This window comes from Amblyomma americanum, chromosome 2 (genome assembly GCF_052857255.1).
Source record: "Amblyomma americanum isolate KBUSLIRL-KWMA chromosome 2, ASM5285725v1, whole genome shotgun sequence".
Lineage (NCBI taxonomy): Eukaryota > Metazoa > Arthropoda > Arachnida > Ixodida > Ixodidae > Amblyomma > Amblyomma americanum.
The window spans coordinates 8703586-8730164 of record NC_135498.1 but is presented as its reverse complement, the minus strand read 5'-3'; the positions used below and the strand labels follow the sequence as shown (position 1 = coordinate 8730164).

The 26579-nt window shown below is 50.1% G+C and overlaps 1 protein-coding gene across 11 annotated transcripts in view; it reads right to left on the bottom strand.

Annotated features, from left to right (window-relative positions):
- Positions 1-26579, bottom strand: part of Rbp6 (RNA-binding protein 6) — a 509349-nt gene that overhangs the window by 252997 nt on the left and 229773 nt on the right. For 6 of the 11 annotated variants that reach the window (XM_077652959.1, XM_077652964.1, XM_077652966.1 and 3 more), the window contains exon 6: positions 23480-23566. The exons of the other annotated variants lie outside the window; for them this stretch is intronic. In XM_077652959.1, coding sequence (XP_077509085.1) covers positions 23480-23566 — 87 coding nt within the window. The remainder of the gene's footprint in view (positions 1-23479; positions 23567-26579) is intronic. 11 annotated transcript variants of the gene reach the window in all.

Sequence of the window (26579 nt, the reverse complement as noted above, 5' to 3'; positions counted from 1 at the left end):
CCAAACACGAAACCTTGCCTTCCCGGCATTCCCGCGGTGGATGAAGTGCTCTTTAAGGAACTCGCATTGGCGCCACTTTTGTCTCTAGATAATATTGAGATAATATTAAGGGCGAACGTAGGATTTAGGCGGGGCATCTACAGCTCGTATAAAAGCCGCTGTAGCATATTGCACTGCTGCAGCGCGGTTTCAGCGCAGGCGTCCCATCCGTAGCCAACCGCGAACCGTGGCTCATTCCACAACACGAGCCGAACAGTGCACGCCGTAGCGCCAACAAGCCGGCGCTGTGTAACAAGGCGCAGCGGGAGCTCGAGTGGGAAAGCGGGGGAAAACTATGCGGCGGGAGCAAAACCTCGAGTAGGCAACAAGAGGCGCGCTTCTACACACACACACACGCTATGTTCGGGGGCGAAATGCAAGCAGCATCGACGTCCTCTTACTGCGTAGCATCAGTGCGCCTTGTTTACGCCTGCTATCTTTCTATGTCGCGCAAAATACGCCTGCGGCACTCTCCTTTTCAAGCAGACGCGAAGGGCAGGTTCGTGCGAAACGCGGAGCTCGTTGCCTGCCGACGACGATCCAAGCGCGAGTTGCAGCGGCGCTCGCTTCGAACGGGCAAGAAGATTCAAGGAAACACAGAAGTGGTTCATAACGTCGTCGCAGCGAAGGAGAAGCGAAAGAAACATTCTTTCTCGGCAAGGCCGAAAATAGAAAGAGGCGAGGAAAGAAAGTCAGGCTATAAAAAAAAATCGAGCAATATTTTCGTTTCCCAGACCGTTGTTGCTGCTCCAACGAGGCAGAACGGGGCGTCACCGTGCGAGCATCGACAGATATGAAGGAGCGTCGACAGCAGCGCCCTCCCTCACGCCGGTGGCGGAGAACGGAAGGAATTCCGGGCGTACACGGCAACGGCGAAGCGCACCAGAAACTTCGCCCGAGCGCCGGTTATTGAGGGCGGTGGAACAACGGACACGGTTCTGACCTTTCCTGTGCGCTGGGAATGTGCCTCGACGTCCACACTTCAGCTGAATCTGACAAGCGAATAAAGCGCGTAAAAAGGCAGCACGACTTGCAGGGCGAGCCTTCGTGCACGGGTCAATAATAATAGCATAGGGCAGGCGTAGTTGGCGCTCAGGAACAGTTTACTTGTTTCATTATTTTTTTATATCTTTTGCATCGAACTTGAAAACGAACTAACAACATAGAGTGATTAAATGACGATTATTTAAAAAGAATGGAGACAAACAGGATGCTTCTCAGTCGTACTTTGGGACTAGTTGCTGGCTGGTTGCAAATAGTCTATTTCCTATCATTCTGATTCGACCTGCAATCATGGAGAACTTGCGCTGAAGTTTGCCGTGCCGATTGCAGAGCCATAATACACTGCCTAGCGAGAATAGCAAGCAGCTTTGGGTAGTACTCTTAGTACTTTTCCGCGCCACCTCCAGGCGCTTATTGGCGTGAGCCTCCGTGCTCTGTCGAAGGCGCACGTGCCGTGCGTCAGCTATCTGGGCTACGCCGAGAGAAGCTAGGCAATGAATGCTGTCAGCCAAGCGCGGGTATCTAATCGCGCAGAATGTGTTCTCGCGTTTGCAGCGGCCCAAGCGGCTGACAAAGGCAGTTTTGAGTCACTGAATGGAAGAGTTGCAGTGCCACCTTGGCCGCGCAGGTTCCCCATAGGCATCAAACTTTCGCAATAGCGCTCGGGTGGCGCACTTTTTCTGACCTTATCATCACTGCAAGATTCTAGAGGCGACGTTTGCGCGAAGTAGAGCACCACAAAGCTACAAGTCAGGCGGGCACGACACCGGCAGCAGCGCGTGTGTTTGCTCCGGAGCGCATCTCCCTACTTCTTTTCCTCCTACCCTAGCCACATCCCCCCCCCCCCCCCCCCCCCCCCCCCAGTGCACGACAGCCAAATGGAACATCTCTCTGGTTAACCTCCCTGTCTTTCCTCGACAACTTTTATTTCTCTCTGCTGTCTGTTGCGTGCTGCTATAGAAACCTGCAGTGTCCAGGTGGCGCTCCAATTGTTTCACTGCGCGACTATAAACTGCTTCCGTCAGCCGCTTGGGTCGCGATAAATGCGAGACCCAATTCTGAAAGATTAGAGACGCGCGTTTCACTGATAACATTCCTCCCTATGTACTTTGGACGTAGCCGTGTTAGCTTACGCACGCCCTGTGTGGCTTCGACGGAGCGCGGAAGCCGGCTGAGCTCAAAAGTGATTGCTCCTCTCGCTAGGCAGTGTGGTAGCGCGCTACGACCGACACGACATAACTTCGGCGAAGGTTGCTTATAGCGCCATACTTAAGTCTGACACTGACTGTACAGTTAGTGACCTCATTTCTATTTATTAACTTCATTCAATGCTTTTTTCTTTTCCTGTGCTAAGTTGTGCTGACCGGTAGTTTAAACCAAGTGCGTGTATAGAGTATGCATAGATCGTTCGTTCATTCGTTCGTTCGTTGATGCTATTAAATCAGCCCACAAGAATTATGAAAATGCTCAGCAATACGGGTACAAAAAAAAAACAAAGAGCAAGTAACCCTGAGACGCCTAAGAGATGTATGCGATCCGACAACTGGTCGCGGCGAATGCGCAAAATGGAAAAGAAGAAAGAGCAAACAAAACTGAACCACAGAAAGCGGCAGAGAGACCGTACAACGGCTTTTAAAAACCGCGAGAACCGAAGACAAAACGAGCTACCGCACCGCTATACGAGATCCCGCCATTTGTCGCATGTCAAATGAATTACAGCTGCGCGGCCATCAAAGTAACCGGTTTCTCAGATCTGTTCCCAAAAGTTGCCAGTAGGCCGCGAAAAGAAAAAAAAATAGGTAAAAAGGAGCACCTCCAAAATCCAGTGTTGCAGATGGCACCCTCACAAATCACAGTCAGGTCCTGGATTCGCGCCCAAGGAACAACAGAAAGAGAAACCAGGCAGAGAGAGCGAAAGGAGAAGAAGGAAAAAGACAAGACTAAAAGAGGGAAACAGCGAAAGAAGATACAACAACATGCGGGAGTGGCACGAGGCCTTCCATCTTTCTTTTTTTCTTTTCTGTCCTGGACGCGCGAAAGGGGCCAGATGGAAGCCATCGCGACAGAAACCTGCAGCCCCGGCGGCGGCAGCAGCCCGAGCCCGCACATAACGCGTATGAACAACGGTAGGCCGGAGCGTGGGTGGCGTCTGTCTGTGGGGCATTGTCTCGCACACACAGCGGGCGGCCGTGCGTGCAACACCACCTAGACGGGCAAAAGACAGCAGCGGCCTCCATGCCGCCGTCCGCAGACAACAACTTTGGCGCGCGCGCGAGACCCACCGGGGGGAAGCAGCGAGATCAGAAAAATCGATTATCGGCCGCCACCGCTGCTCGACCTTTTCTCGCGAGGCAGGCGGCGGCCAAGTCAGCCGGCCGAGGCCCGAGGGAAGTATGGGCGACGCCTGTCCAAAACTCGCCCGGCCAAAGTTTTGGCGCCGGGCGGAGAAGAAGCCGTTCGAACGACGACCGGGCTGCTTGCAGGCACTTTGCGAGGGAAAGAGGGAAGCGGAAGGGCCGGCCGGCGACAAACCGAGCAAATGTGCCGGCGGCCGGCGTTCGGTAAGTGGCGCCGCGCGTCTGTTCCCGGGAAACAAGAAGTGCGCTGGGATTTAATTTTTGCGGCGATGCCGTTCAGCACCTTGTAGGAATCAGAAACCGGGCGCTTGGAATATATCAATGCGGATTTTGCTAATGTTTGTCAGATTTTCCGGCACAATACTGTGCACGTTTAAGAGAGTGTTCGCGGCGTGGAACGTCTTGCGTTCGCGGCTTTTCACGATTCCAGCCTAACGGAAACAAATCTAGTATGCCCGCACAAACGAATGAGTGGGCACACCGCGCTGTTATCCGAACTAAGACAGGGACGCCCGGTACTGAAGCCAAGTAAAATGAACCGATAAAGAAAGCAGCAGTAACCAGGAAAACTCCGCGAATTAGCGCGCTCACTTTTCGCTCGCTGTCACGCTGTCTGTGGTGGTAAGCGCGCCGTTCCACAAGGCAGCGAGGTTTTGAGGGAAAGAGCATTGCAGCAGGATCTCCGCATACCACCGCATTCTGCCACCGCCCCGAGCTGAGGGGTGCGATACGGGCTGGCGCAAGGGTCAGCAGTAGGAACTCAGTCAGTCAGCCTCTGACTTTCAGCACGTCAGTCTCTCCAGAGACGCGCAAGGAAGTAGCACGGCAGCGAGAGAGACACGGCCCCCCATGGGAGACGAACGTCGTGTCTCCGGCTCTTCAAATCTGCCCCCGGGGGTCTAAAAGAGGTCCCGCTGTTTTGAGGAGATAGCCTGCGGTGCAGGCCCGAAAGCGAAAGCTGAGCACTGGCGAGTGAGCGCGTACGGGTGTACGTGTTTGTGCCTGCCTGGGTCCTGCAGCAAGCAGTCGTAAGGAAACCATTGAGGAGGGGGAAACGGGCGAACTGCGCTCTCTACGTACTACGCACCACGGCTGCGTAGCCGGCGCGGTCGGTCCGTCTTGCTCGCTCGATGCGGGGAAGCCGTGCGCTAATGGCTTTTCGTTGCTCTGCGGGTTCCGCGAGGGCAATTCATCCTTCGCGGACCGGGGATGGTGGTTTTTTGCTCCAAAGTGGAGCGCGGCGCAGCGTGACGGTCGCCGCGTGACGGCCTTCAGTTTGCAATTTTGGCGTAGAGCGAAAATTTCCAAAACTGAGTTTCCCGCCTGGCTGGACACACTCTCTTGAAGAGTATTTCGTAGCGTTGTAGTCTCGCTCTTCTTCGTGAATTATGCAAAATCAGCAACTCCGGAAGGACACGCGCATCGCCCCACGCGAATGAATGCGCTTTGCGCAATGACTGTCCACCCCTGGATGCACGCAGTGATGCGGGCCAGTTTACAGAGGTTTAAACTTACACGCACCACAGTTTCTGGTAGGCTTGATAACTTCGTCTCACACGATGGCGGCAGTAACAGAGTTCAACAAATTTGTCACGGTGCTCTCTGACGCCGACAGGCAATAACATAACCCTTTAATGCCCAAATTATGAAGGAATCAGAGAAAGTACCATCACGTCCACTTTAAGCTAGCTTACTCACATTCAAAAGCCATGTACACGGGGGTTTCAGGCTGTTTCAAGTGGAAGTTGTTTCCACATTTTGTCTGAACCAACCCTCATCATTTTGTGATTAAAACAAAAATATTTATTTATTTATATGATTGATTGATTGATTGATTGATTGATTGATTGTCAAGAAATTTGTTACCGCCGCTTAAATTTGTGAAATCGGCATGTGTCTACTTAGCAACAGTAAGCATTTGGTGTTCCTCGTGCAGCTAGTCCGAGTTGTGCGAAAGACGAGCTCGAAGGGCAGAGGCAGTAGACTATCATATCCTAGAATTTTTTTTTATTTTCCCCCCAGATGATGTCAGGAAATAAGAGACAAGGAATTGTTGCACGCTCGCTGGAAGTCCCACATTCCCGCCTCGTTTTCTTTCACCGATCTACCTTAAAGCGGTGCCAACTTTCTTTTTTCTTTTTAGCTTAAAGCACTGCCTACTGAGAAGTTGTTCACATCAAGCATTGTATGCAAACTCCATGCAGTAATGCGTAAAAGGAGCGCAAACGGCATGTCGCCAATTCGCGACACTAGGCGTTAGAGGTTCATATCCTCGCAAATGAACGCGGGGCTAATGTGGACCATTTTAGAGCGTAGCTCTTAAGGGATCGTGACATGCTTTAGCGGCGGTGGCGGAGCGATGTTGCAACGCATAAGGGTGGCACAATACATCCGTAGGGGCGACACAGCTGCTAAACGCGCAGCACGAGTGGAGGCTCAGCGATGTCTCCGTTAAGATCGAGCTGCACGCGTGGGCGAAACAGGGCGGCTGCGCGACGCATAAGGTGACCGCGGTGATGACGCACGCGCCGTCGCCGACGTATGCAGCGACATAACTAAACAAAGTCGCGCGTGATAACGCACGCAGAGCGAACGAACTCCAAAACAGAGCGGCGGCAGATACATCCGCAAAAAAATTCAACACAGCGCAACTTCCAGGTGCACTGTCTTTTCTTCGCTTCTGTCCCAAAGTTAACCTCTGTTGCATTTTTAGCTGTCACTAATTACCAACTAGCCCGATCAACTCACGCTTGAAAAATACATCATGCCTGGCCCAGATGCTAAACGCGCCGCTAATCCGGCAGAATGGATAAACCATCTGGAGAATTGTTTTGTATCGGTTAAGACTAATGCAGCTGTGGATACATTACTCAAGGAAGCAGTGTGCTCCCGTGGCCCACTAAAACGGCGGTGAGTCGATAAAGAACTTTGCCAGAAGGCCAGTCTCAAAGATACAGCTTCCCTACTTTCTTCTTTGGCCAGCTCCACGATTTAATAAAGCCGGTCTAGCAAAGTCTCGATGCAGCGAGACAACGGGGATGTCGCCACGCCTATACAGCACCACGGAATACAGCGGAATACAAGGGGAGAGGGCGTTTCGGCGCAGACACATATCGCATGACTGTCGCTCACAGTAGAGATGCGCGTTCTTGGCTGCGAGTGTGCGCACGGATGAGAATTCGTTCGAACCAGAAGATCCTCCGGGGTGAAAAAAAAAAGGAACGAGGAACGGGGGGGGCATCCGGCTGCACAAATATATCGAAGACGTGCTGCAGGACGAAGCGGCGTAAGCTTGTAGCCCGTGTGTGCGTGCGTGGGATTGACGTGGGAGAATGAGATCTGCGCTCGGTTAAGCGCGGTCGCTGCTCGCTGCAAGAAGGGATCTGCAGAAACACTGGACGAGGATGGCGCCTGCTTGCGCAACTCCCACGGTGCCGGCCCGGCAGCGAGGAGGGGCGGCGACAAATCGAGACGACAAGCGACAAGAAACGCGAGGACGACAGCGGAACAAACGACAGCCCAACGCTGATTCCGCTCTTCTTGTGCTTTCGCGCGACTCTGCGTCTGCTGCGCTTCTGGATGAACTCTGGTGATTTTGTTCTTTGGTTCTTTACTTTCATCTGGGTTAGAGCGCACTTGGCCAGCAGAGGAGCCCCGCGTCAATGCTCAGTGTATTTCCACACACATATAGAGTGGAACTCGCTTGTTGTTGGCTTTGGCGATGAACATTGCGAAGAAGGGGCCGTGGACAGCGCATCTCACGAACTCCCACCTAACTCGTCATAGCAGAGGTTGATGTTGATGATGATGTTGATGATAAAAAGATGCAACTCAAAAGTGCACCGGAACCGTTTGACGCCATTCCGCACACTCGCAGGTATATAACGTCTCTCCGAGTAGCATTCTTTCCGCTACCGAACCTGGAATGAAATAAAATATTTACCTCATGCCAAGTACATCTCAGGTGTAAACGCGAGTGAGCCATACGAGGTATATGAAAGAGAGCAGATATCGAAATTAAAAGTGATAACAATACCAAAGATGCAAATCAGCTGTCATTCGTGATTTATTTATTTATTTATTTATTTATTTATTTATTTATTTTTATAACCGCAACTGCGTTGGAAAGTAATACAGCGCGACGAAACAGGGAACAAATCTGGAATGAAAGGGCCAGTAACCACGCCAGAAAGGACGCAACGAAGCCAGCGTTCCATTCACAACCTCCACGCTAAGCCTTCGTCGCACTCTGGAATGCGAAGGAAGCTACGTTTGAGATTCTGCAAATTATCCCCATTCTGGGTCGAAGGGCGTTGTGAAAGCTGCGCTACATCCACACCAGTTTTAGTAACTGCACAAGCACATCTTCGTCTACGTTTCCCGTCTCCACAGTCTATGGGGAGGGTCGCTTTTGTGGCTTCGGGTGCCTGCCCTTTTGTACATCCGTACCTATACAACGCGTTCTGTCTCGCTCCTTCATCTGCCTACGGCAGCCGGACTCGGCACCGGAAGCCCCGGATCGGATGGCGGAAGCGATCCGCTCAGACTCTGATAGCGGAAGGGATGAGAGGAGAGTCGCCTCGCTCTTTTGCTGCAAACACGCGCAACAGAGGCAAAAGAATCTGCCGCGTAAGCTGCGCCTCCGGCGCCTAACATCTCGACCCGAACTTGCAACCAGCAGGCGTTAATCCGCACTTTGTTTCTGCGGGTCGTCTAATAACACCAGCAAATAAGGATTGAATCCGTCGGGCCGAAGCAATAGGCTGCTGTGAGGTCAGTGCTGACGCAGTGCTTGCAGTGTTCTGCAGCATTTCTCTGTCCGCTTGCCATACCATTCCCTGATTTCCCCCACTGCCAGTTGCTTGCTTTCAACCGCACGTGCACGTGGTTCCTTGCACGGGAAGAAGTTCGTTATAATGTACCGAGTTGTAACGTGCGCGATCGCGTAAAATGCACGTGTGCCCTTAACTCGTGCACAGCTTTATATACTGCTCAGCAGAGAATATTTCGTTAATCACTGAATACTAACCAGGCCCTGATACTCAGATAGTAGCGGACGGTCTGGCTACTAACGCCAGCCAGTTAACGGACTGCTGCAGGAGTTTGAACTGTGGTGGGCACTAGAGAGTGGAAGCGTGTTACAAAAGTTCTGTATGAAGAGGTCCTCCGGTAGAAGACGAAATTAACAATGTCGCATCAAAATCGCATACAGTTAACAAACGAAAATCGCACGAAAAGCTTCATAAAGTGGTGACTGGCGCGAGAGGATCGTCGCGCAAGAAAGATAATCCCATCGGTGTCGCATGTGTTTTCATTTCGTCCACCTTCGTTCGTTTTCGCGCAGTTTGGGCTGGCCCCGGTACACTCTAAACAGAAAAAAAGTAATAATGGATTAAGCACCTCTATGGTACTCCCTTTCATAAAAGGGTGTGCGCTAAGGGACAGCTTACTCTCTTTTTTCTTCCCATATTAGACGTATTCGTGTTCATAATGTTATCTATCGTGCGTTGGCTTACCATGGACAACCTCATCTCCATATACTTCGTCGCGCCCGTTTTTGCACTTGGAACAGCAGTTCCTCGCATCACAGCGTGCACTTGCCGCTGAACCCAATCTCTGTTTTCTAGCTTCCACAGTTGCGACACCAACGAAAGCCACTCTACGGCATTTTTCGCGCCCATGACTTGAAAACGCTACAACTTTGCCGTGTGCCCCTTGAGTTACATGTTTCGAGCCGTACAGTCGCTTTAAACCGCCTGCCGCAAACCCACTCAAGTATACGTAACACATGTACTCGACTGCGAAAACGCTACTGCGTACGATGCGTACAAAAATGAGCCTCCTCAGGGAGGGCAGCAGTTCGCCTCTGAATATATATCTACAGAACGGGGGAAAAAAAATAGAGCCGTCAACCTACAAGAAAATTGCTACAAAAGGTAAGGTCACCAGCAGCCCATATAGCCAGCTAACAAGAATCAGAAACAAAAACAGAAAAAGACCTAGCAGGCTGTCGAGGAAGCAACGTAGAGGAAAGAAGCGAGGTGCCCACGACCGCTTTGTATTCGACACGCCGCTAGGGTCGAGTTGCGAGGCCCACATGTCGCCGTCGTGCCGCCTGCCAATGAGCGGACCGGGAGACCGCTATGAGGCGAGGGGGAAGGGGAGGGGGAGAGCAAGGGGGGGTCCGGAAGGCAGGAAGGGAAAGAGAGATGTCCGGCGGCTAACATCGGCCGACCAGGGAGGGGGGGATAATGCACGGCGGCTGTGGCGGTGGCACCGTTATACGTCGTCCGCCTCTGTGCCCCTACACTGCCGCTGCAGCGTTCCTAATTTGCGCGCTTCGGATACGCCCGAACAGCGTACACGGGGGTTACGACGCGAATGGCAGCAGGCCACGGAAGAAGAGATGGGGGCACGACAAAACGACGCGGACAACGCAAAAAAGCGGTCAGGTGAAATGTGTGCGGTCATTACGCGTGTCGGTTGTCGTGCTCGTTCGCGGCGCACTCGAAGACACGCGCGCTTAGACGGCCACGGGCAATGAATTCCGCATGAAATGCTGCAGAGGTAGGGGAGGGGGCGACAGACGAGCGGCGGGAGAACACGCGCCGGGACCGCGACTCGTATAACAATTAAAGGCACTTTGGTTGTCCGACGCACTCGTAGACACGCAGTCGGAGTGGGGCTTGCGCGATACGAATCGCATATGGAAGAGCAGCGGCCGGCACAAGAGAGGCAATTCTGAAAGAGCAGCAGCCACGGCCGCCACGGGCAGGGAAGAGGGGGAGTCCAGTCTCTAACCAAATTACGGCAGACCATGCGTCGCCACCGCGCACGCAGGCCCGAGCGCGCGCTTTTAATCGGGGTCGACACGGCCGCGCTGATTCATGGCACACCCAGTCGGGTATTAATCGACTACGGCAGCATATATGACTGCATAATTGAATTGAGCGCGCATCCACTGTTCGCAGCGACCAACTCTCCCCCAAAGGCTGCCTATCCGTTTCGCACACAGCCTGCCTCTGAAAAACCCTGCGTCGCACAAAAGCGGAGCCTGAAGCCTGGCTCGAAACTCGGCTCGAAGCTGGGCTCACTCGCTAACGCGGGAGCTCAGTGTTCCTGTGCCGCCATGCTTCGGAAGTATATACGGCGCAGGCCTGCATCCCTATATCCGTCCTAACGCGGCGGCGGCGGCGAGGCATTATGCGTGGGCCCGCGATATTTGCGAAGCCTTGTCCTTGCTGGCTACGGCAACGTGGCCCCGCATAATTGCGCATCTGGCTAGCCGAGTTCCGGCTCCCAGACGAAGTCTGATTAAGCGCACTCGCGCTGCGACTGGAGAAGGTGCATCGCACTTGAGAGGGGTTTCGTTTCCTCCGGTACTACTTTGTGCGCTTCCTTTCTACGGGCTGTTAGGATAATCAGCTTTAAACTCGCTAAGCACTCCACCAGTCCAGTGAAGACGGTTCCGAGAGATGAAATTGAACGTGAATTACCCGAAATAAAAGAGGTAGTGACGCAACCCGGCCCTTGTAGCTGTTAGGAGCAGAATACGTGCTCGAGCTTTCGCCTACCCTAAACTCGAACGCTAAACTTTCCTGCGTGACTTTATCGAGAAAGTTCACGCTATAAGATTTGTCGCCTCTTCTCTAGACACACGTGGACATATTAGCGAGTAAAACAAAAGCGTTCATTTTATTTTGGATCGCCTCTCCGGTTGGCGTAGCCATCCGCACTCTACTCACTTTCGTTTTAAAAGGAATTCAGACGTCATGCCGAAACTTCCGCATCCTCGCCTTCACTGCAATGTGGTTCTAAAACTGCGAGATTGAGCCGCCTTTAGTTTATACTGCACGTAAGGAAAGTAGTTCGCGAGCGCCTACATTAAAACTGAGTGAACATCTATCTGCAACACCTTGTCTTTTCTCCAAGTCATCAGATTTGCACTGCGGTGTGCGGCATAAAGATTATGAGGACAGGAAAGGAAGAGCAAATGTCACCCTCAGTGGACACCTCAACCCCGCTGTGAACGAAGAAATGACGGAGGGAGTGAAAGAAAGAAAAGGGAAGGAGGCGACTAATAATCGCAGCCACTGGTTACCAGAGCAGTCAATAATTTGGTTTCTTCTTGCCATGAACGAGCCACCGGGGTGACTCAGTGGTTATGGTTCTCAGCTGCTGACCTAAAAGACTTGGGTTCGACCTCGAGCGCGGCTGTCGTATTTCGATGGAGGCGAAATGCTACAGGATTGTGTACTTAGCGATGTAAGCGCACGTTAAAACCCTGGGTGGTCGAAATTATCCTGGACCCTCCACTGGGGCAGTCTCACAGCCTCAGTCGCTTTGGGACGTCAGGCCCCACAAACCAACCAACCTTCTTACGAACGGCGAGTACTAAGGCATATTTCTCAGAAATAGTCCCATGGAACAAGCAGACGTGGAAGCGAAGTTCGCTATTACTGGAAGCAAAGCCAATACGGCTGAGCAGAAACACAACGGCCCAGAAAGCTATCTAAATACAATTCGTACGTGTCTTATTTCTACCCATGACGGCGCGTTTTACAGTCGCTCAGAGAAAAAAAAAGAAAGGATAAATTAATAATTTTACCAATTAGCGTTATTGATTGATTGATTGATTGATTGATTGATTGATTGTTTGATTGATTGATTGATTGATTGATTGATTGATTGATTGATTGATTGATTGATTGATTGATTTATTTATTTATTTATTTGTTTATTGATTTATTTATTTATTTATTTATTTATTTATTTATTTATTGACTCGTCCCAAAGCTACGCTTTGTGCTGATCTGAATTCTAGAAGAAATAATAACGCAGAAAAGACATACGAAAAGGCCAACATAGACACAGTACAAGCGCTTGTCTTGTGTCTTCCTCGGCCTTTTCGTCATTCTTTACTGCGTTATTATTTCTTCCAAAAACTATGCACTATTTTGCTTCAAATCAAGTTTTGTTAAATCATCTTGGTTCCATGACGTACTTTCTGTATTCCACCTCTACCGGTATGTACACCAGCCGAACAGCATAGCCACTAGGCCACCGCAGCGGGAGAAGCCCTATTTGCTCCTCCATACTATGAGTGAAAAAAAATAGGAGAGGAATCTGTTCCGGTAGCGGTTTTTATTTTAAGTGTTTCCTTCCACGTTCTTCGCTCATAACGTTTTCTAGCTGAGCGATGTATTCGAAGCCTTCTGACGACGCACACTGTTTTCACAACAATTAAGAAGAAATAATTGTATTTAAAAGTGCCAACATCTTCCAACTGACTCCAACATAAGGGTACGTGTGCTCTCCTTGAGCTACTTTTCTGAAATTCAACCACACTTCACACTCACGGTTAATCGTATCGTAGTCTCCTAATCACACAAGCTAGCGTCTTTTTCCTCTATCGATAAATATTGTCCTTTCGAAACGACATCGATGCGAACGCTACAGGCAATCGAGTTAGGTTATGGTAAATGGTCCAAAACCATGAAGAAAATGTGCCGGCCATTCGTAGGCAAGGCGAGGTTTCCATCAGCTTATTGGTGAACACCGAAAAACAGAAATAAGGAGCTGCAAAACGTTAGGCGACGTGTGCTGGCCAGCACGGCCGGTTAGAATCGATCGCTTGCGCACTTTCACCTGGCGCCTCTGCACTAGTGCCCTCTACAAGCAAGACCGGGTTTACACGGTGGAACGCATTTTCCTTCAGCTCTCTTCGTACGCTAAGCTTTTCGGCAGGCCAGCGCATGACCACGAATAAAGCACCGGGGACACAATACCAACACACGCAGAAACAGAAAAAACCTCGCTATATTTTCGTAGGAATAGCACAGATCAAAAGTCTAGACGAACTCGTGCAAACCGAGAAGAAAATAAACTGTCTGTACATTCCACACAAACGATTGAACCTCGCGCTGTTTTTCGATTTTTTTTTCGTAAATAGAAAAATCTTGATCAAATAACACATTCGATGGCCATCGTATGAAATGCCCGGAAACATCAGCGGCGAAGCACTTAGTGGAGGTGACGGGAACTTGCAGAAATTAAACTCGAAAAATAAGCGTCCTATTCACAGTACGTAATGGTGACATCGCGCAGCTGATGTCTGCGCAACTGCTAAACGAGGGATTCATTTCAAGCAGAGACTGAAGCGCACTATTTACGGCCACTCACAAAGTGAATACCAGCACTCCTTGCCTATGTCACTACGAGAAAATCACTTGACTTTGTCGCGATCTGTGGCGAGAGCAGCATATCACGGCAATAACCATCGAGGCCTCCTCTCCAAAAACCGCCACACAAATTAACTAAAAAGGAACTACAAAAAAGACAAACCAGGTACTGTATCCGATTCGTTTCAGCGACTGGACATACCTATAGCGCTTACAAATAAGCCTCAGCTCAGACCACCACACAACAACACTGAACAGGATTACGAATTTGTAAGTTTTTGCGTTCTGTCGGTTTCGATCTGAACTCGCGCCAGGCCATAGAAGAACGGCGCCTGCGAGAACTGCTACGGCTACAAAGCGCGCACGGTTGCTGCTACGCGGGACAGCCAACGCACAGGCAGATGGGCTAATTAAACGCCCTCGACAGCGCCAAAAACAAAAAAAGAAAGACGCTAAGCCCGAGGGCGGCGAGTTGCAGGGGCGAAATTTGAAGAAAGGAGTAAAAAGAAGAGGAAAAGGCAAAGGATAGATGCAAATACACACGTGTGCGTGCGCGTGCTCCTGCCCCGCGGGCGCGTTTGTACAAGAGTCGGCGGCGCGTGCGCGCTCATGTTTGGCGCGTGTGCGGTTCCGCGAGTGCGCGCGCGTGTTTGAGTGGTGGGCCGTGCGACGAGGACGACGATGAAAGAGGAGGAATCAGAACGGCCGCTGACAGGCCACGCGAGAGGACGAAGAGCGAAGGAAAGAAAGCGAAAGATAGAAGGAAAAACACAAGGCGGTGGAGAAGAGCGAAAACGCAAGAGCAGAGCCAGCACCGACGAGCGGGCGGTCGCTGTCGTTTGCGCAGCTAATTGAAAGGCAAGCCAATATCGCGCTCTCCCGCGGGGAAGGGAGGGGCGCCTCTCTACGTACGCCGAGGCTGCGGAAGAAAGGGGGAGAGGAAGTGGGGAAGGGGGAAACAAGCGGCAAAGACGATTTCGGTAATTAACGGACGACTCGCGCGCGCGCATATACGGCGGTGCTCCGTATAGGAAATATATACGGGTTGACAGCGGGGAAACGAGAGAAGAGAAGTCGAGAGAGAGGGGGCTCTCGACTCTATACGGTATACGCGCACACGAAGACCGACGAGCCCTAGCGAGAGCTGGGCGTAGAGAAGCGTCGACGCGCCTCAATTTTTGCGTCTCCTGACGGTTTTAAAACAAAACTCTTTTAACTATGAGCTGGGAGTCAAGCGCGCAGTTGCATCGCAGTCGCTCCGTACTTGCTAAGCACGTGGTTTTTGTCTGAAAAAAGCCTGTTCTGCTGTTTGCTAGACTGGAAGGGAGAACGACCGCGGATAGCCGACAGTCCTTACAGCGAGCTTTCCAAGGCACGTAAGCTTGGTGAGAGCCAGAGGTCCGCCATTTTTTGAATCTGTGGAACAATTTTTGAACGCCTGCAGGTTCACTTCGTCGCTTCAAACTATAATAAAAGCTGTATGAAGGCGCGTAAGAAAACAACACCCCGCACATTCCATTTCTTGCTCCGCGAACTAATATGCGGACCTTGGGGCGATTTACGTTGCCAGGGCATCAGTTACGTCTTAAAAGAGCATGGAAGACAGAAACATATACACCGAGCTGATAGACGCGGGCGTCGAAAAACGAGGTCACGCGCCACAAAAGCAAATTAGTAGACCTGGGGCCGCCTTTCAGAAAGGCCTTCTGAACCAGCAGCTCTCCCGCCTAACTCTGCAGTACTGTGCAGATTACCTGTCACGCCACGTGTCTCCTTTTCTCGTTCCGCGTTTTATCGGGGCGATGGCGGGCATACGCAGTTGCCTCGAGGGCTCCGACCGGTAAAAGGTAATGTTTAGTACCGGTTATGCTGAAACGCGTACCCATCATTGTCACGAGCCTCGGGCTTCCGAGTGCCGTGCAAAAACAAATTCCAGGAGCAGCGCAAAAATTTAAGACGCCAGCCAAAGAAAGGGAGTTTGCGCGTGACACGCTATACGACGGCGCCAGGAACAAAGGACGGCCAGTGCGCGGCCTGCTGCCGAAGTCAGCGAGCGGCTCGAGGCGACGGAGAGCAGAGCGGCCAGGGGGAGGCGGGGGAGCGGCGCGTCATTTAACGCGCCAGAAAGCTTCCTTCCCGCGCGACAAAAGGCGCTCTCCAGGAGTTAAGCGCCGCCCACCGCTCTGTTTACCTGCTGGGACCAGCGGCAGAATCCCAGATGAATGCAGCGAACAAAGCAGATGCCTCCTCCCCATCCCCCCGACGAATCCGTGGTGGCAGCAAATCCAAAGACAACGGCATACACATTGGCGAACAAGAGAGCCTCTGCAAGGCGGCGCTGAGCTGCTGTTACTCCTCTTCAGCGCGTCTTCTTTGTTCACCTTCTCCTTACCTTCGCGCGTTGTTATTCGCGGCCGACGGAGCGAGGAAACAATAATAATAATAAAGAAGACGGCTGACAAGACCGAGAGCCGCGAGCAGCTCAATAACAATGGCCAGTGGTTTGCTTGGAGGGGGAAAGAAAAAAAAGAACGTGCTTTACCGCTATGGCCTGCTTATTCGTTAACAGTTATTCTTTGCGCGAAATAACGCAAGCAGCGGGACTGACAACAACACCCGTTTGTCTCTGTCAATATCGAGTAACTTCCTGGCGTTTTCCTAGCATCTTCCTTGTTTTTATCGTTCTTCATCGTCCTGATGAAACGCAGAAACGCCAGTGGTCATATTGGCTGCGCAGGAGCAGGCCCTGTTCTCGTGCTCGGAGAAAATGCAAATTCGACGTTGGATGGGTTCAGCGTCGACGGGTTTTCTGCGCTCCGAGAGCTTGAGGTTTTATTCGACCCTCACGAAACAAAGCACAGAAGCACTTTCGCTTCGCCCGCTTGTAACAGAAGCAATGATTCCGCAAGGAGGCAGGCACTATACAGAACCAAAGTGACTCACGCTGTGCACACTACAGGTGCGACAGCCTGAAAAGGGAATGAACGGACGTGACGTAGTATAAAGCGCTTGTCTGTCGCTATATTCCACTACCTGCTATTTTCGTTCCAGGTGTTCGACCATCAACAGCGCTGAGGCGGGGGAAAGAGAGAGAAAGCGTAGCGGGCGTGGTAGTTAAATTTCGCTGTTGCCCACCGCCGCTACTGCCCCTCTGCCTCACCCATCTCGCAACGCATGGGCATGCCCCCAGCCTTTGTCAAAAGTTTAGCCCCAAGCGGTCTCCTTCTGAGTTGCGCAGAAGGACGCTTGTAGCACCTATGAAAGCCCTAAGTTCCAGAGGGGGTGCAGACGCGAGAAGCTTCGACCTTTGTGCTATTCGCCACGCAGGCGACGCATGGCCAGCCACAAAGCGTGGTCCAGAAGAAAACCCCTCGGGTTATTTACTTTTGACAAAGGCTGTTCATTAGAAGACAGTGCACAATCTTCCTTCACAAAGAAAGCCAGTGAAGTCCCAGCATGCTGATCACAATGCCCTGGTTATTCGCGTAATAATTGCATCTCCCCCCCTCCCCCCTCCGCCCTAATTTTTTGCTGCAAGCGGCCGCTCTTTTTCCTCAAGGCTACGAAGCCTGTGACAGCAGCGCAGAGACAGGAGAAGAGCGCCGGGGCAGCCACGTAGAAGCAGCAGGCGTGAGCACGCCGTGGCTGCTGCCTCCGGGGCAGTTTAAAGGGACGCCGGGACAGCTGAAGCACGGTTAGACAGCAAGAGCGGAGAGGAAATATTTTAAAAGTGCTTAACAACCACTTAAAACGAACAGACAAGAGATGAAAAGTGAGCTCGGCAAGACGAGAAGGAAGAGGAAACAGACGGATCCTATAGAGAAAAAAAAAAAACAAAAAGACAAGTGGGGACCCAGGCCGCCTCCAGCCACGCTGCTTGCTGCAGGGCTCGCATCGCGTGTGGTGTGTGCGGGGAGGGAAGGCCACGTGGAGTGGACCGCCGAGGCTGGCTTAATTAAAACGTCGGGAAAGAGTCGCCGCCAGGCACACTCGAGACGCATCACTTCCTGCTCCCTTGCCGCCGCACCTCTCCTTTTCTACCGCTCCTCTTTCCCCACTCCTGCTCCTCATTTCTCCCTGTCCCGTTTCTTCTACTAGGCGAGAATTAGCAAGAAGTGCGGGCGACATCGCCGCCAAGGAAGGGAGAAAGGCATCGGGGCTGTTATCCAGCCAGGGCTGCGTAGTTGCACGACCTTCTCTCTCCTACTCTTTCTCTTACACTCGCTTTTCATTTTCATTTTCATCGTCACTGTCCTCCGGCTACCTCACTTCTCCTCGGCCCTTCGCAGGCAGAAACAAAGAGGGGGCAGCGGATGAGAATCCGAGAGAAAAAGAAAGAAAAAAGAATTTCTCGAAAGTGGCGAGGAGAAAGAAAGCTGAGAGAAAGGGGACACCGCCCTCGAGCGATTTTCGAGCCGAACACCCCCATAAGCCGACCGTTGTGCTGCTGCAGACTCAAGCGCCGAAGCATTACAACACAAAAAAATGAAAGGAATGAATTAACCGAGGAGAGATAGAGAATAAAAAGAAATCGCCGAAGACGAAGAAGCATGTTTAAATTACGCGACGCCCACTCGCGCGCTTTTCAATATTTATGAAGCTCGGCAAGACAAGCGACTCGTGCAAACGAGAAGGACCAATATGTGCGCACTGGCATAAAGACGGCGGCTGCTGCTGCGGTCGGACGGGACGCTGATCTCGCTCTCTCTCTCCACCTCTACCCACACCCTCGTCTCTCCGCACCTCCCCATTCTCCTCCTCCTCCTCACCGCAGGACTCGTCCCTTCTTCCCTTGTCCCCGCTTTACTTCCGCTAGAGTTAGCCGGCTGCGCTGCGCCGTTCATTCTTTTGTTCCCGCTTTTAATCTTGCCTACGCTTTCTTGGAGGGGCTCATGTTCTGGTATATTGCCTCAGGATGGATGAAAGAGGGCTGTCCTTAACGAAGACGCGCGATAGGTGCTATCGCTTTCCCTTCTTTGAACTCCTATTTGCTTGTGGGCACTTGCCCCAGCGCACTGATGTTCCGCTCGACGGATCCCACTTTGCTGAGGTTGGGCCGAACAATGACGGAACGTGTAGTCACTCCAGACTACAAAAGGCATCAGCGATGGCGACACTTTGAGACGGCCAAAAAGGAGACAGGAAGGAGCAAAGGCTAAAGACGAAAGCGCTCATTTGGGTTTGCCTTTCTTGAATTACACAGCTCCTATTTACACCATTCCATGTGCTGTCGTGACTACCTACTCACGGGTTGTCGTTTTTTCACTTGTATTCTCCACGGGCAGTTATCACCACGTGACGCGGTCGTCGACCGGAGAAAAGTCATCTACTTCAGAAAAAGTCGCGCGAGCCTGTAAAGAGTGTGTCGTTGAAACACTTCTTTTTTTTGTTTTCTTTGTTGTTATGAGAAAACTTCACGGCACCAGTTCAAATTAGGAGTGAAAGCGCTACCGGACATAAATATAATGACATTAACAATTAATAATTAAAACGACAAAAATTTACTGCATGAAACAAATTGAGGCCTGGTATGCTTCGAGGCGCGTTTCGCCATTAGAGCCGCACTACAGACGAAGCTCAGGTGGAAAATGCTTTGCAAAGTGTCCAGAAAAATCTTGTGCAAGCGGTTGCTGCGCTGAGAAGGATTGGTCACGCTGCTTGCCACGCGTTCCTGGCAGTTCTCGAGTGTTCCAAGCGTTTAGTATGACGCCACCCGTTTGCTTCTAGTTGCCTGGCACTGAGAGGCCGAGCTTTCATCACCATTCAGATTGGTGGCCCGGCTATGTCCGATGTTACCTCAGTAAAGAAGAGAGGGGGTGAGCCTCATTGAGAGAGAAAAGGTGCGAGGGTACACTAATCTTTAAGAAAAAAGGCACGGAGAGAGAGAGAGAGCGAGGCGCAAGCACACTGTCTTGGCCATGGCAAGTTCGGACGCACGTGTATGTATGCGTCTCTGAGTCCTACCCGACAGACTGCCTTTGGATGTATCTCCTTGGGATCAGATCAACCGATTAGTCCTTTGTCTTTGGGGTCACAAGTATACGCCGAAAATGCTGTATGAAAGTCCTCTGAAGAATATCGACACGGCGTCGATTCAACCCGATTAAGCCTCGTGGGTTAACCCAATGATAAGCAACGTGTTGCGTGAAAACCCCCATCTGAGGCGCTTGCCGAACTGAAACTACATCTAGGAATACACGTTCAAAATTTCGAACATCATAATCAGCGATTAGAAGCGATACCTTATGTGCGCGCTAACTGAAGTCGTGTTACTGGCCTTTCCAGCACCACCTGCGCCAAACCTCCTGGGAGCACTTCACTGTTGCCCCGAACCCTTGGTATGCTCTCCCAAGATGGATCGCAATGGACAAATAATAACTTTGTGTGATAAAACTCGCAGTTGTGAAACTTCAAGAGGAGCATAAGAAAGGACTCGAGCGTTGTACAGGAAGGCGACCCTTCTTTCCCCAGGGCCTTTCAGATTTACGTCTCACGGCAGCGTTTAGAGAAACGGCTGCAAGAGAAAAGCTGCAAGCAAAGCGGCTGCCCCGGCGATTCTCGGCCGGTCTTCTTCCAAGTCCAGTCAAGTGTCGCCGACCCTCGGAAAAAGGGGCCCCACGACCGCGCCCTTAAAGAAGCAGTGTCGCCAGGCTCGGTTCAGGCACAAAAAAGGAAGCCATCGCGCTGAGTTTCAGCGGGTGGGTGATCCCGAAAGAACCAGCGATGGAAGAAGAAGGTGCCGGCAGCGCGTTCATTTCTGAGGCGCCGGGGTTAAAACTTTACAGCGCTAAAAGTGGGGGTCCCCAGACTCCCCACAAGAAGGCACGATGTGCCGGGTAAGCAGGGCGGCAACGTTCGCTCTTTACTGCTCGATGTATTATTTTTTTACCCCCGACGTTAGAACACTCGGGGTAAAAAGGTGGTCCTCTGAGGTTGTAAAAAGACGACGCGAGGCGGCGCCTATGACGCAGCCCCTGTGAATTCTTCTCCCCTCTGCGCGGCATCCGCGTTTTCTTATCGTATTCTTCAAAAAATGAAGTGAGGGTTCAGAGGCGCGAGCGTGTATATTTTTTTTCTAACAGGGCATACACTAACAGTAATCACTGAGTTGATAGTTTCGTGCTGTGAACGAAGCGGCAAGCGAGAACTCAAAGGTACAACGTGTAAAAAAAAAAGATGAGCAAAAAAAGATACGCAGGGCGTAGGAGGTAAGAATTCACAAACACTCGTATGAACGCTTAATCTGACTCTCGTCCAAAAGCCAAACAGACTTTTTTGCCCAATGCTTCCAGTAAGCCGTTCAGCAACTCTAAACGTTGGTCTTTTCGCTTTTTTCTACCATAGGTGGCGTTCCGCGTAATACGACTGATCCCGCGGCTCGCAAGCGTTTTTTCCGAGCTTCAACACCAACTGCGAAGTCAAAATATGTGCAGCTTTTGCCAGAAATATGCAGCACAGGGTGCCCGCATCTAAGCCGTGCAGTCGGGATCTCTGAGAGTCCCGAAGGCTTTAAGCTCCGGCGGGAGGAAGGTTTGAGTCGCTTTTACTTTGAGCCATTTGTAACGCTTACGGTGGAAAACAAGCCAGACGACATGGCCAAGAAGCGAAGCAATATTTAGGAAGGCCGCACAAGCACCGAACCAAGCAAGAAAAGGAGCAACATGCATAAATAAAAAATGCTCTCAGTGTTCACTGAAGACAGGATCATACAGAGAATCCACACTCTAAAATTTACTTGTTTCCCAAGTGTGGCTGTGGTCAAAATATTGCATAACCATCTCGTGTGTTTAGCCTTGTATGGTCGACCGACACGTCAACGCAATCGTCGACACAAATGATACAGCGGCATTCTTGGTGAACCAAACACGGGTACCCTGCACAACGCAACGTATGCCTTTAACACAACATGCATTTTTTGTTCAAAACGTACTGGCAGGCTAGTTGCTTCGAGGAACTTCGAAACCGTATCTAAGATACACACGCACAGACGAGGAGAAAAATGAGGCTATGCGCGCTGCAGTTTCGAAATATTTTTTGTCTTCCTTCCAACGTACGGACTTTAACGCGCAGATGTGCCAACTTGATGTTTCGTTGGGGCAACATTACATGTCCTTCTTCACTTATAAAATCCTGCTTTCAGCATTATAATACTGAAATATGAAACACTAATTTAATCTGCTTGCGTCGTAGCAGCGTTTCACGAGGGGAGAGAGCAATAATAAGTAGCAGCAACAGAAGAGGTTTAGGTTTAGAGAACCAGCTCCGGACATGCAGTGCTCCTGGGTTCGAGCACCCAACAAGGTAATTTTCTTAATCTACGAATATTTCGTGCCGAATAACTGCGTAGCTATCCTTTGTCGCCGTACGACATTACTCACGCGGATGTTAACGAGAAATACGGAAGGCTTCGTGTTCGCAACGGAAATAATTTTTTTTCTTCGGAACATGAGAATTTCTAGCAGTTACGAAGATTTTAACCGATGTTTCAGCCTTCTCTATTTGCTAACCTCTAGACCTTTGATGCCGCGTTCAAAAGCCTCCTCCCATTGCTAACTGCGCCAAGTTGCTACGCTCTGCAGTAGCAACATACCTCTGCTGCCAAGAGTAAGCATTCCAGATGTTCTGCGATCAAATTCTCAGGCACTTAAGCAGTATACCCTGCGCCTAAAAGGGAGCGCACTATATAGAGGACAGCGTACTGTCTTTTTAATCGCTCTCATATAGGCGTATTCGTGTAGACCGTGCAGTGTAGATGAGGTACTAATGGGTCCGATCGCGACCACCGCGGCTGCATTTCGGCAGACGCGAATGACAAAGCAGCCCGTGTAACGAAACTTCAGAGTGCGCTCAAGATCCCTGGAAGGTCGATATTAGACTAAAAATGGTTTCAAAATTAGTCCTCATCCACTACTGGTGCCACGTCAAGCTGCCCAGAGCAGCTTTCAGCCCTGAAAACCTTCCAGAATGTTCTGAAAAATAAACACTGAATTGAATTAATCCCTCAGTGATGTTATCGCATGCGGAATTCCCCTAACCTGACCAAACTTGAACTTCCACTCTCACTTCCCGCTACTGAGTCACGAACCATGTATATGTTAAAAGCACAAAATCTACAAGGGGCCTTGCAAAACGACATGCGGCCGCACTTCGATTAGCTAAACAGACTAAGAATCCTATCGTTACACATACACAACAATCCTACGTCACTCAATTTGATTGTCCGTTAAGTTAGCTGCCACCCTGCGCTATTAACAAGTGCAAATTACAATATCGATATATATTTTTTCTTGTACTTTTTCGAGCTTCGGTCTTGGCTAAGTGAAGTTCCTCGCTCTATGCGAAGCGACTGGCTATCGACCCACGTGGAAAGACGCGTAGCGATATCCGTTAACAGCCATTGTTAAATACATACAGTTAAAACCAAAGAATGCACCCTACCTAGGCCCAATCACCGCAAAGGTTAATAATGCTTATGCAAGCGCGACAGCAGCCTGTACACTGCCTTGAAAATTGTTTGTACTCTATTTTTAACGTGTGCGCATTACCAACAGAAAATAGCTAGCGCCACCTCAACTCGGAGCACCAGAGGCCCCTTAAGCATTCGTCTAAAATTTTAAAAATAACACTAGAAAGAAATCTCATAAAAACAGGAAAAACAGACACAAAATGGAAGAAAGATACAAAGTGCATGTGCGCGATGCGACAAGAAGCGTAAGTAAATGTTAGCGCCACGAGGCGGGCTAAGTGTTTGCCATCCAGAGATGCCTCCCGCACGTGATGCCTCAACGTGAGCTGTCCCCCCCCCCCCTCTCCACGTGTATCGATAGCTTTCGCAGCAGGGGCAGATCAGTGGCAAAAAGAGAGCAAAATAAGAAGAAGGCTGGGGCCGATCCGACTCACCTCCTCGAAAACCGAAGCGTACGCAAGATAGCTATTTACATTGCCGTCAAGGGCTACCTGTAACGCCAGCGTTTCGGGAGGGCCTTCCTACAAACGGAAAACACCAAACAGTACGAATCAGCCAAAATCGAAATGTACTACATGCGCATAATTTTGCATCAAATTTTAATCGCTTCTATAAGTTTTGTGCCTTCGCAACTATGCGGTGCATGGTTTCCTTAGACGGTCACAGCAAGAAGTACGCCGCTACGTCATACGAACGTTACACGGTGTTAGCAGGTACCTTCAAAACTCTATAATTCTGAAAACTTGGCGCAGTCTTGTAGGCTGCAGGCAATTATTGAGAATATAACACCACGTGTCAAATCATAACAAGAGTAACATGCACAGTGTGTGTCGCAGGGAACACGAAAAATGATTAAACCAGCTCTTGAGAAAAGTATATTTCACCGCGAAGCGAAAAAAAAATTGGCAGTGGCTTAGCTCGGCTATTCCAGGATATACGTAGAGAGAGGTACGTTTCCCTGGCTGAGCTTGTTGTGGTCACTGTATGTTTAGCAATGAGAGACATTGGGCTCCATCTCGGCGTCTATGTGCCGTCTATTAGGCTCGGCAGTCTGGCATCTCCGCTTGGCAAGCCGTTCCTCCCTGTTCGGGCGGGTCCGCTGCTCTCTTCGCCTTCTTACGCTCACTTCTCTCTTTGTTGAGTAGCCAAGTGCCAGGCGACAACCTCAGGATCGGAAGAGTTAGTCTTCTCTTGTCTATACCGTAATTTAGCAGCAGCTGGACTCTCCTTCTCTGCATCCATGTCAAACGTTGTGATAAAGACGCCCATTACATCTCCGCATGCGACGCTTGGCTCCGAAGGTGGAGCTAGCGTGCGGCCGCGGCGACGGCGAAGCGCACGCCGCATCTGCTGTCCTCTCCGGTTGCCATGGAAACTGCGCATGCGCACAACTTTCCTCTCCCGGCCACCGCGAAATGCTTGACTGGTAGCCAGCCCCGTGTAGCTCTCGCTACAAAAAAAAACAAAAAAAGTCGCAGAGAGCTCCAGAGGAGGATCCTGAAGTAGAGCTCCTGCTTGGCTGTTAAACCTACTTTTCTCCGCGTTAGAAGCCGGTTCAACCATTTCTCGTGTTCCCTCTGTGTATGACACATGCTGTGCGTGATGCTATCTTCACCAACACAAACTATGCCGCTTTCGTGAACAAAATACGCCTGCAATGATAGCACTCCATCGTCGACAACGACACAACCTATCGAAACCCTTCATTCCCCACCTGCTCTCGAAAGACACTGAAACCAAGCCGCCACGAAGTGAACTTATCTAGAGGCTTCCAATTTGCATACAGATAAGAAGATCAATTGACTGATCAATTATTTCGTTGATTGATTGATTGGTTGGTTGGTTGATTTATTGATTTCTTATAATTATTACAACCCCTCGAGGTTCTCTCGGGGCTGTTCTTGCATTTTTCGGCCATCACAATACAACCCCTGCAAGACGGAAATCGAACCCACGACCTTATGATCAACAGCCGAAGGACACAGGTCTGACGGCAGATGCACGGATAAGAAAAGAAGGTAGTATAAATAAAACAGGACACCATATGGGAGCGATTAAAATAGCCGCAAAATAATCGGCAACTCCGAACGCGCCAGAAATCAAGGAGAAGCTTAGTTACAGCACACTGAGCGCTGATTTCCCAAATCATAGTTTCCTTAAAGCTCTATAAGTTTACAGCCACGCTATGCATTTAACACTTTCAGTCCTCAGACAAAATAACGGTCGCGGAAGAAGGAGGGTTCATTGTAACGTGGTTCCTTTGTTATTAGTAACGTCTCGAATAAAAAAAAAACAAGCAAAATACAACAACAAAAAACGCGTTCTAAAGGCGGAAGTGTAAGGTTGCCACGGTGAGAAACATGTGTTTAAATACTGAAACAAGACAAGCCTTGTCTGCTGTCCTAGACATTTCTCACTGACATCCCCTCGCGTTGTTTCGAAGTGATAAAAGACTGAAAAGACCAACCTATTTATTTATTTATTTATTTATTTATTTATTTATTTATTTATTTATTTAATACTGCCAGCCGCCTTTTGCTGGCCATGGCAGGAGTGGAGATAAAATTGCACAGTGCTTTGTCAACAACAAAAAAAAAGGGGGGGGGGGGGTGAAGGCGTGCAGACAGGCAGCAAAATTTGTTCGGAACAACTCAAACAACTCAAACCTCCCCAAAGCCTGTGCGGTAGATTCTCGTCCCGGGCAAGTAACAGTTCTCCACCATTCGAAAGTTAAAAATGAGCTCTCGTGTTCAGAATTTACCGACTGTAACCGACTAGGTAACGGCTCAGTAGTTAACAGCTGTAGGTATACAGAGCCATCGGGGTTGAAAAGTGACAGGATATGTTACATAGTTCCGAGAAATAAAGAAAAACATAATGTGAGCTTTTGAGTACGACTGCAGCAAAAAGTCGCAAGAACGAGAACATTTCGAAAAGCGAATTTACACAATCACATCTTTTTTTAGAGCTAGTGAAATAATATAACTCGAAAAACCGTTCCACCGACTTCTTTTTCCATAGCCTCATGCGACCCAATAAAGTATCGAGATTTCTGTAGTATTGCGCCCTTTTTTCTGCCGTTCCTGTAATTTTCTACGTCTAGGATGAGCACAAAGACTCAGGAAAGGGTCGAAGCAAAACTACCAACCACGACAACGAGAATGCGTCACGAAGTAAACAAACAAAAATTATAGACGAATCGATCTCGAGGGAAGGAATTTCCTTTTTTTGCTGCTCGTAGGCAGTCGATCTAAGCGCAGAGCGCAAAGAAATAAAAAAAAACTATAAAGTATGCGAACTTTTTCGAGTGTTCCAAAAAGACACCCTCAATTACTCGTCTATTGAGGACGAGAACTAGACAGAGCTGTCTGGGCCTCAAGAATAGCCGAGAGCGCGAAAGGAGTCTTGAGAGTGAACCGCCTGACGGAGAGTGAAATTTCCAATTCACAAAAAAGGATAGAAGTGGCACGTGCGCACTGAGAAGCTGATGAGGAAAAATCGTTACGTGTAAACACCAAAGAAGAAGAATATCCC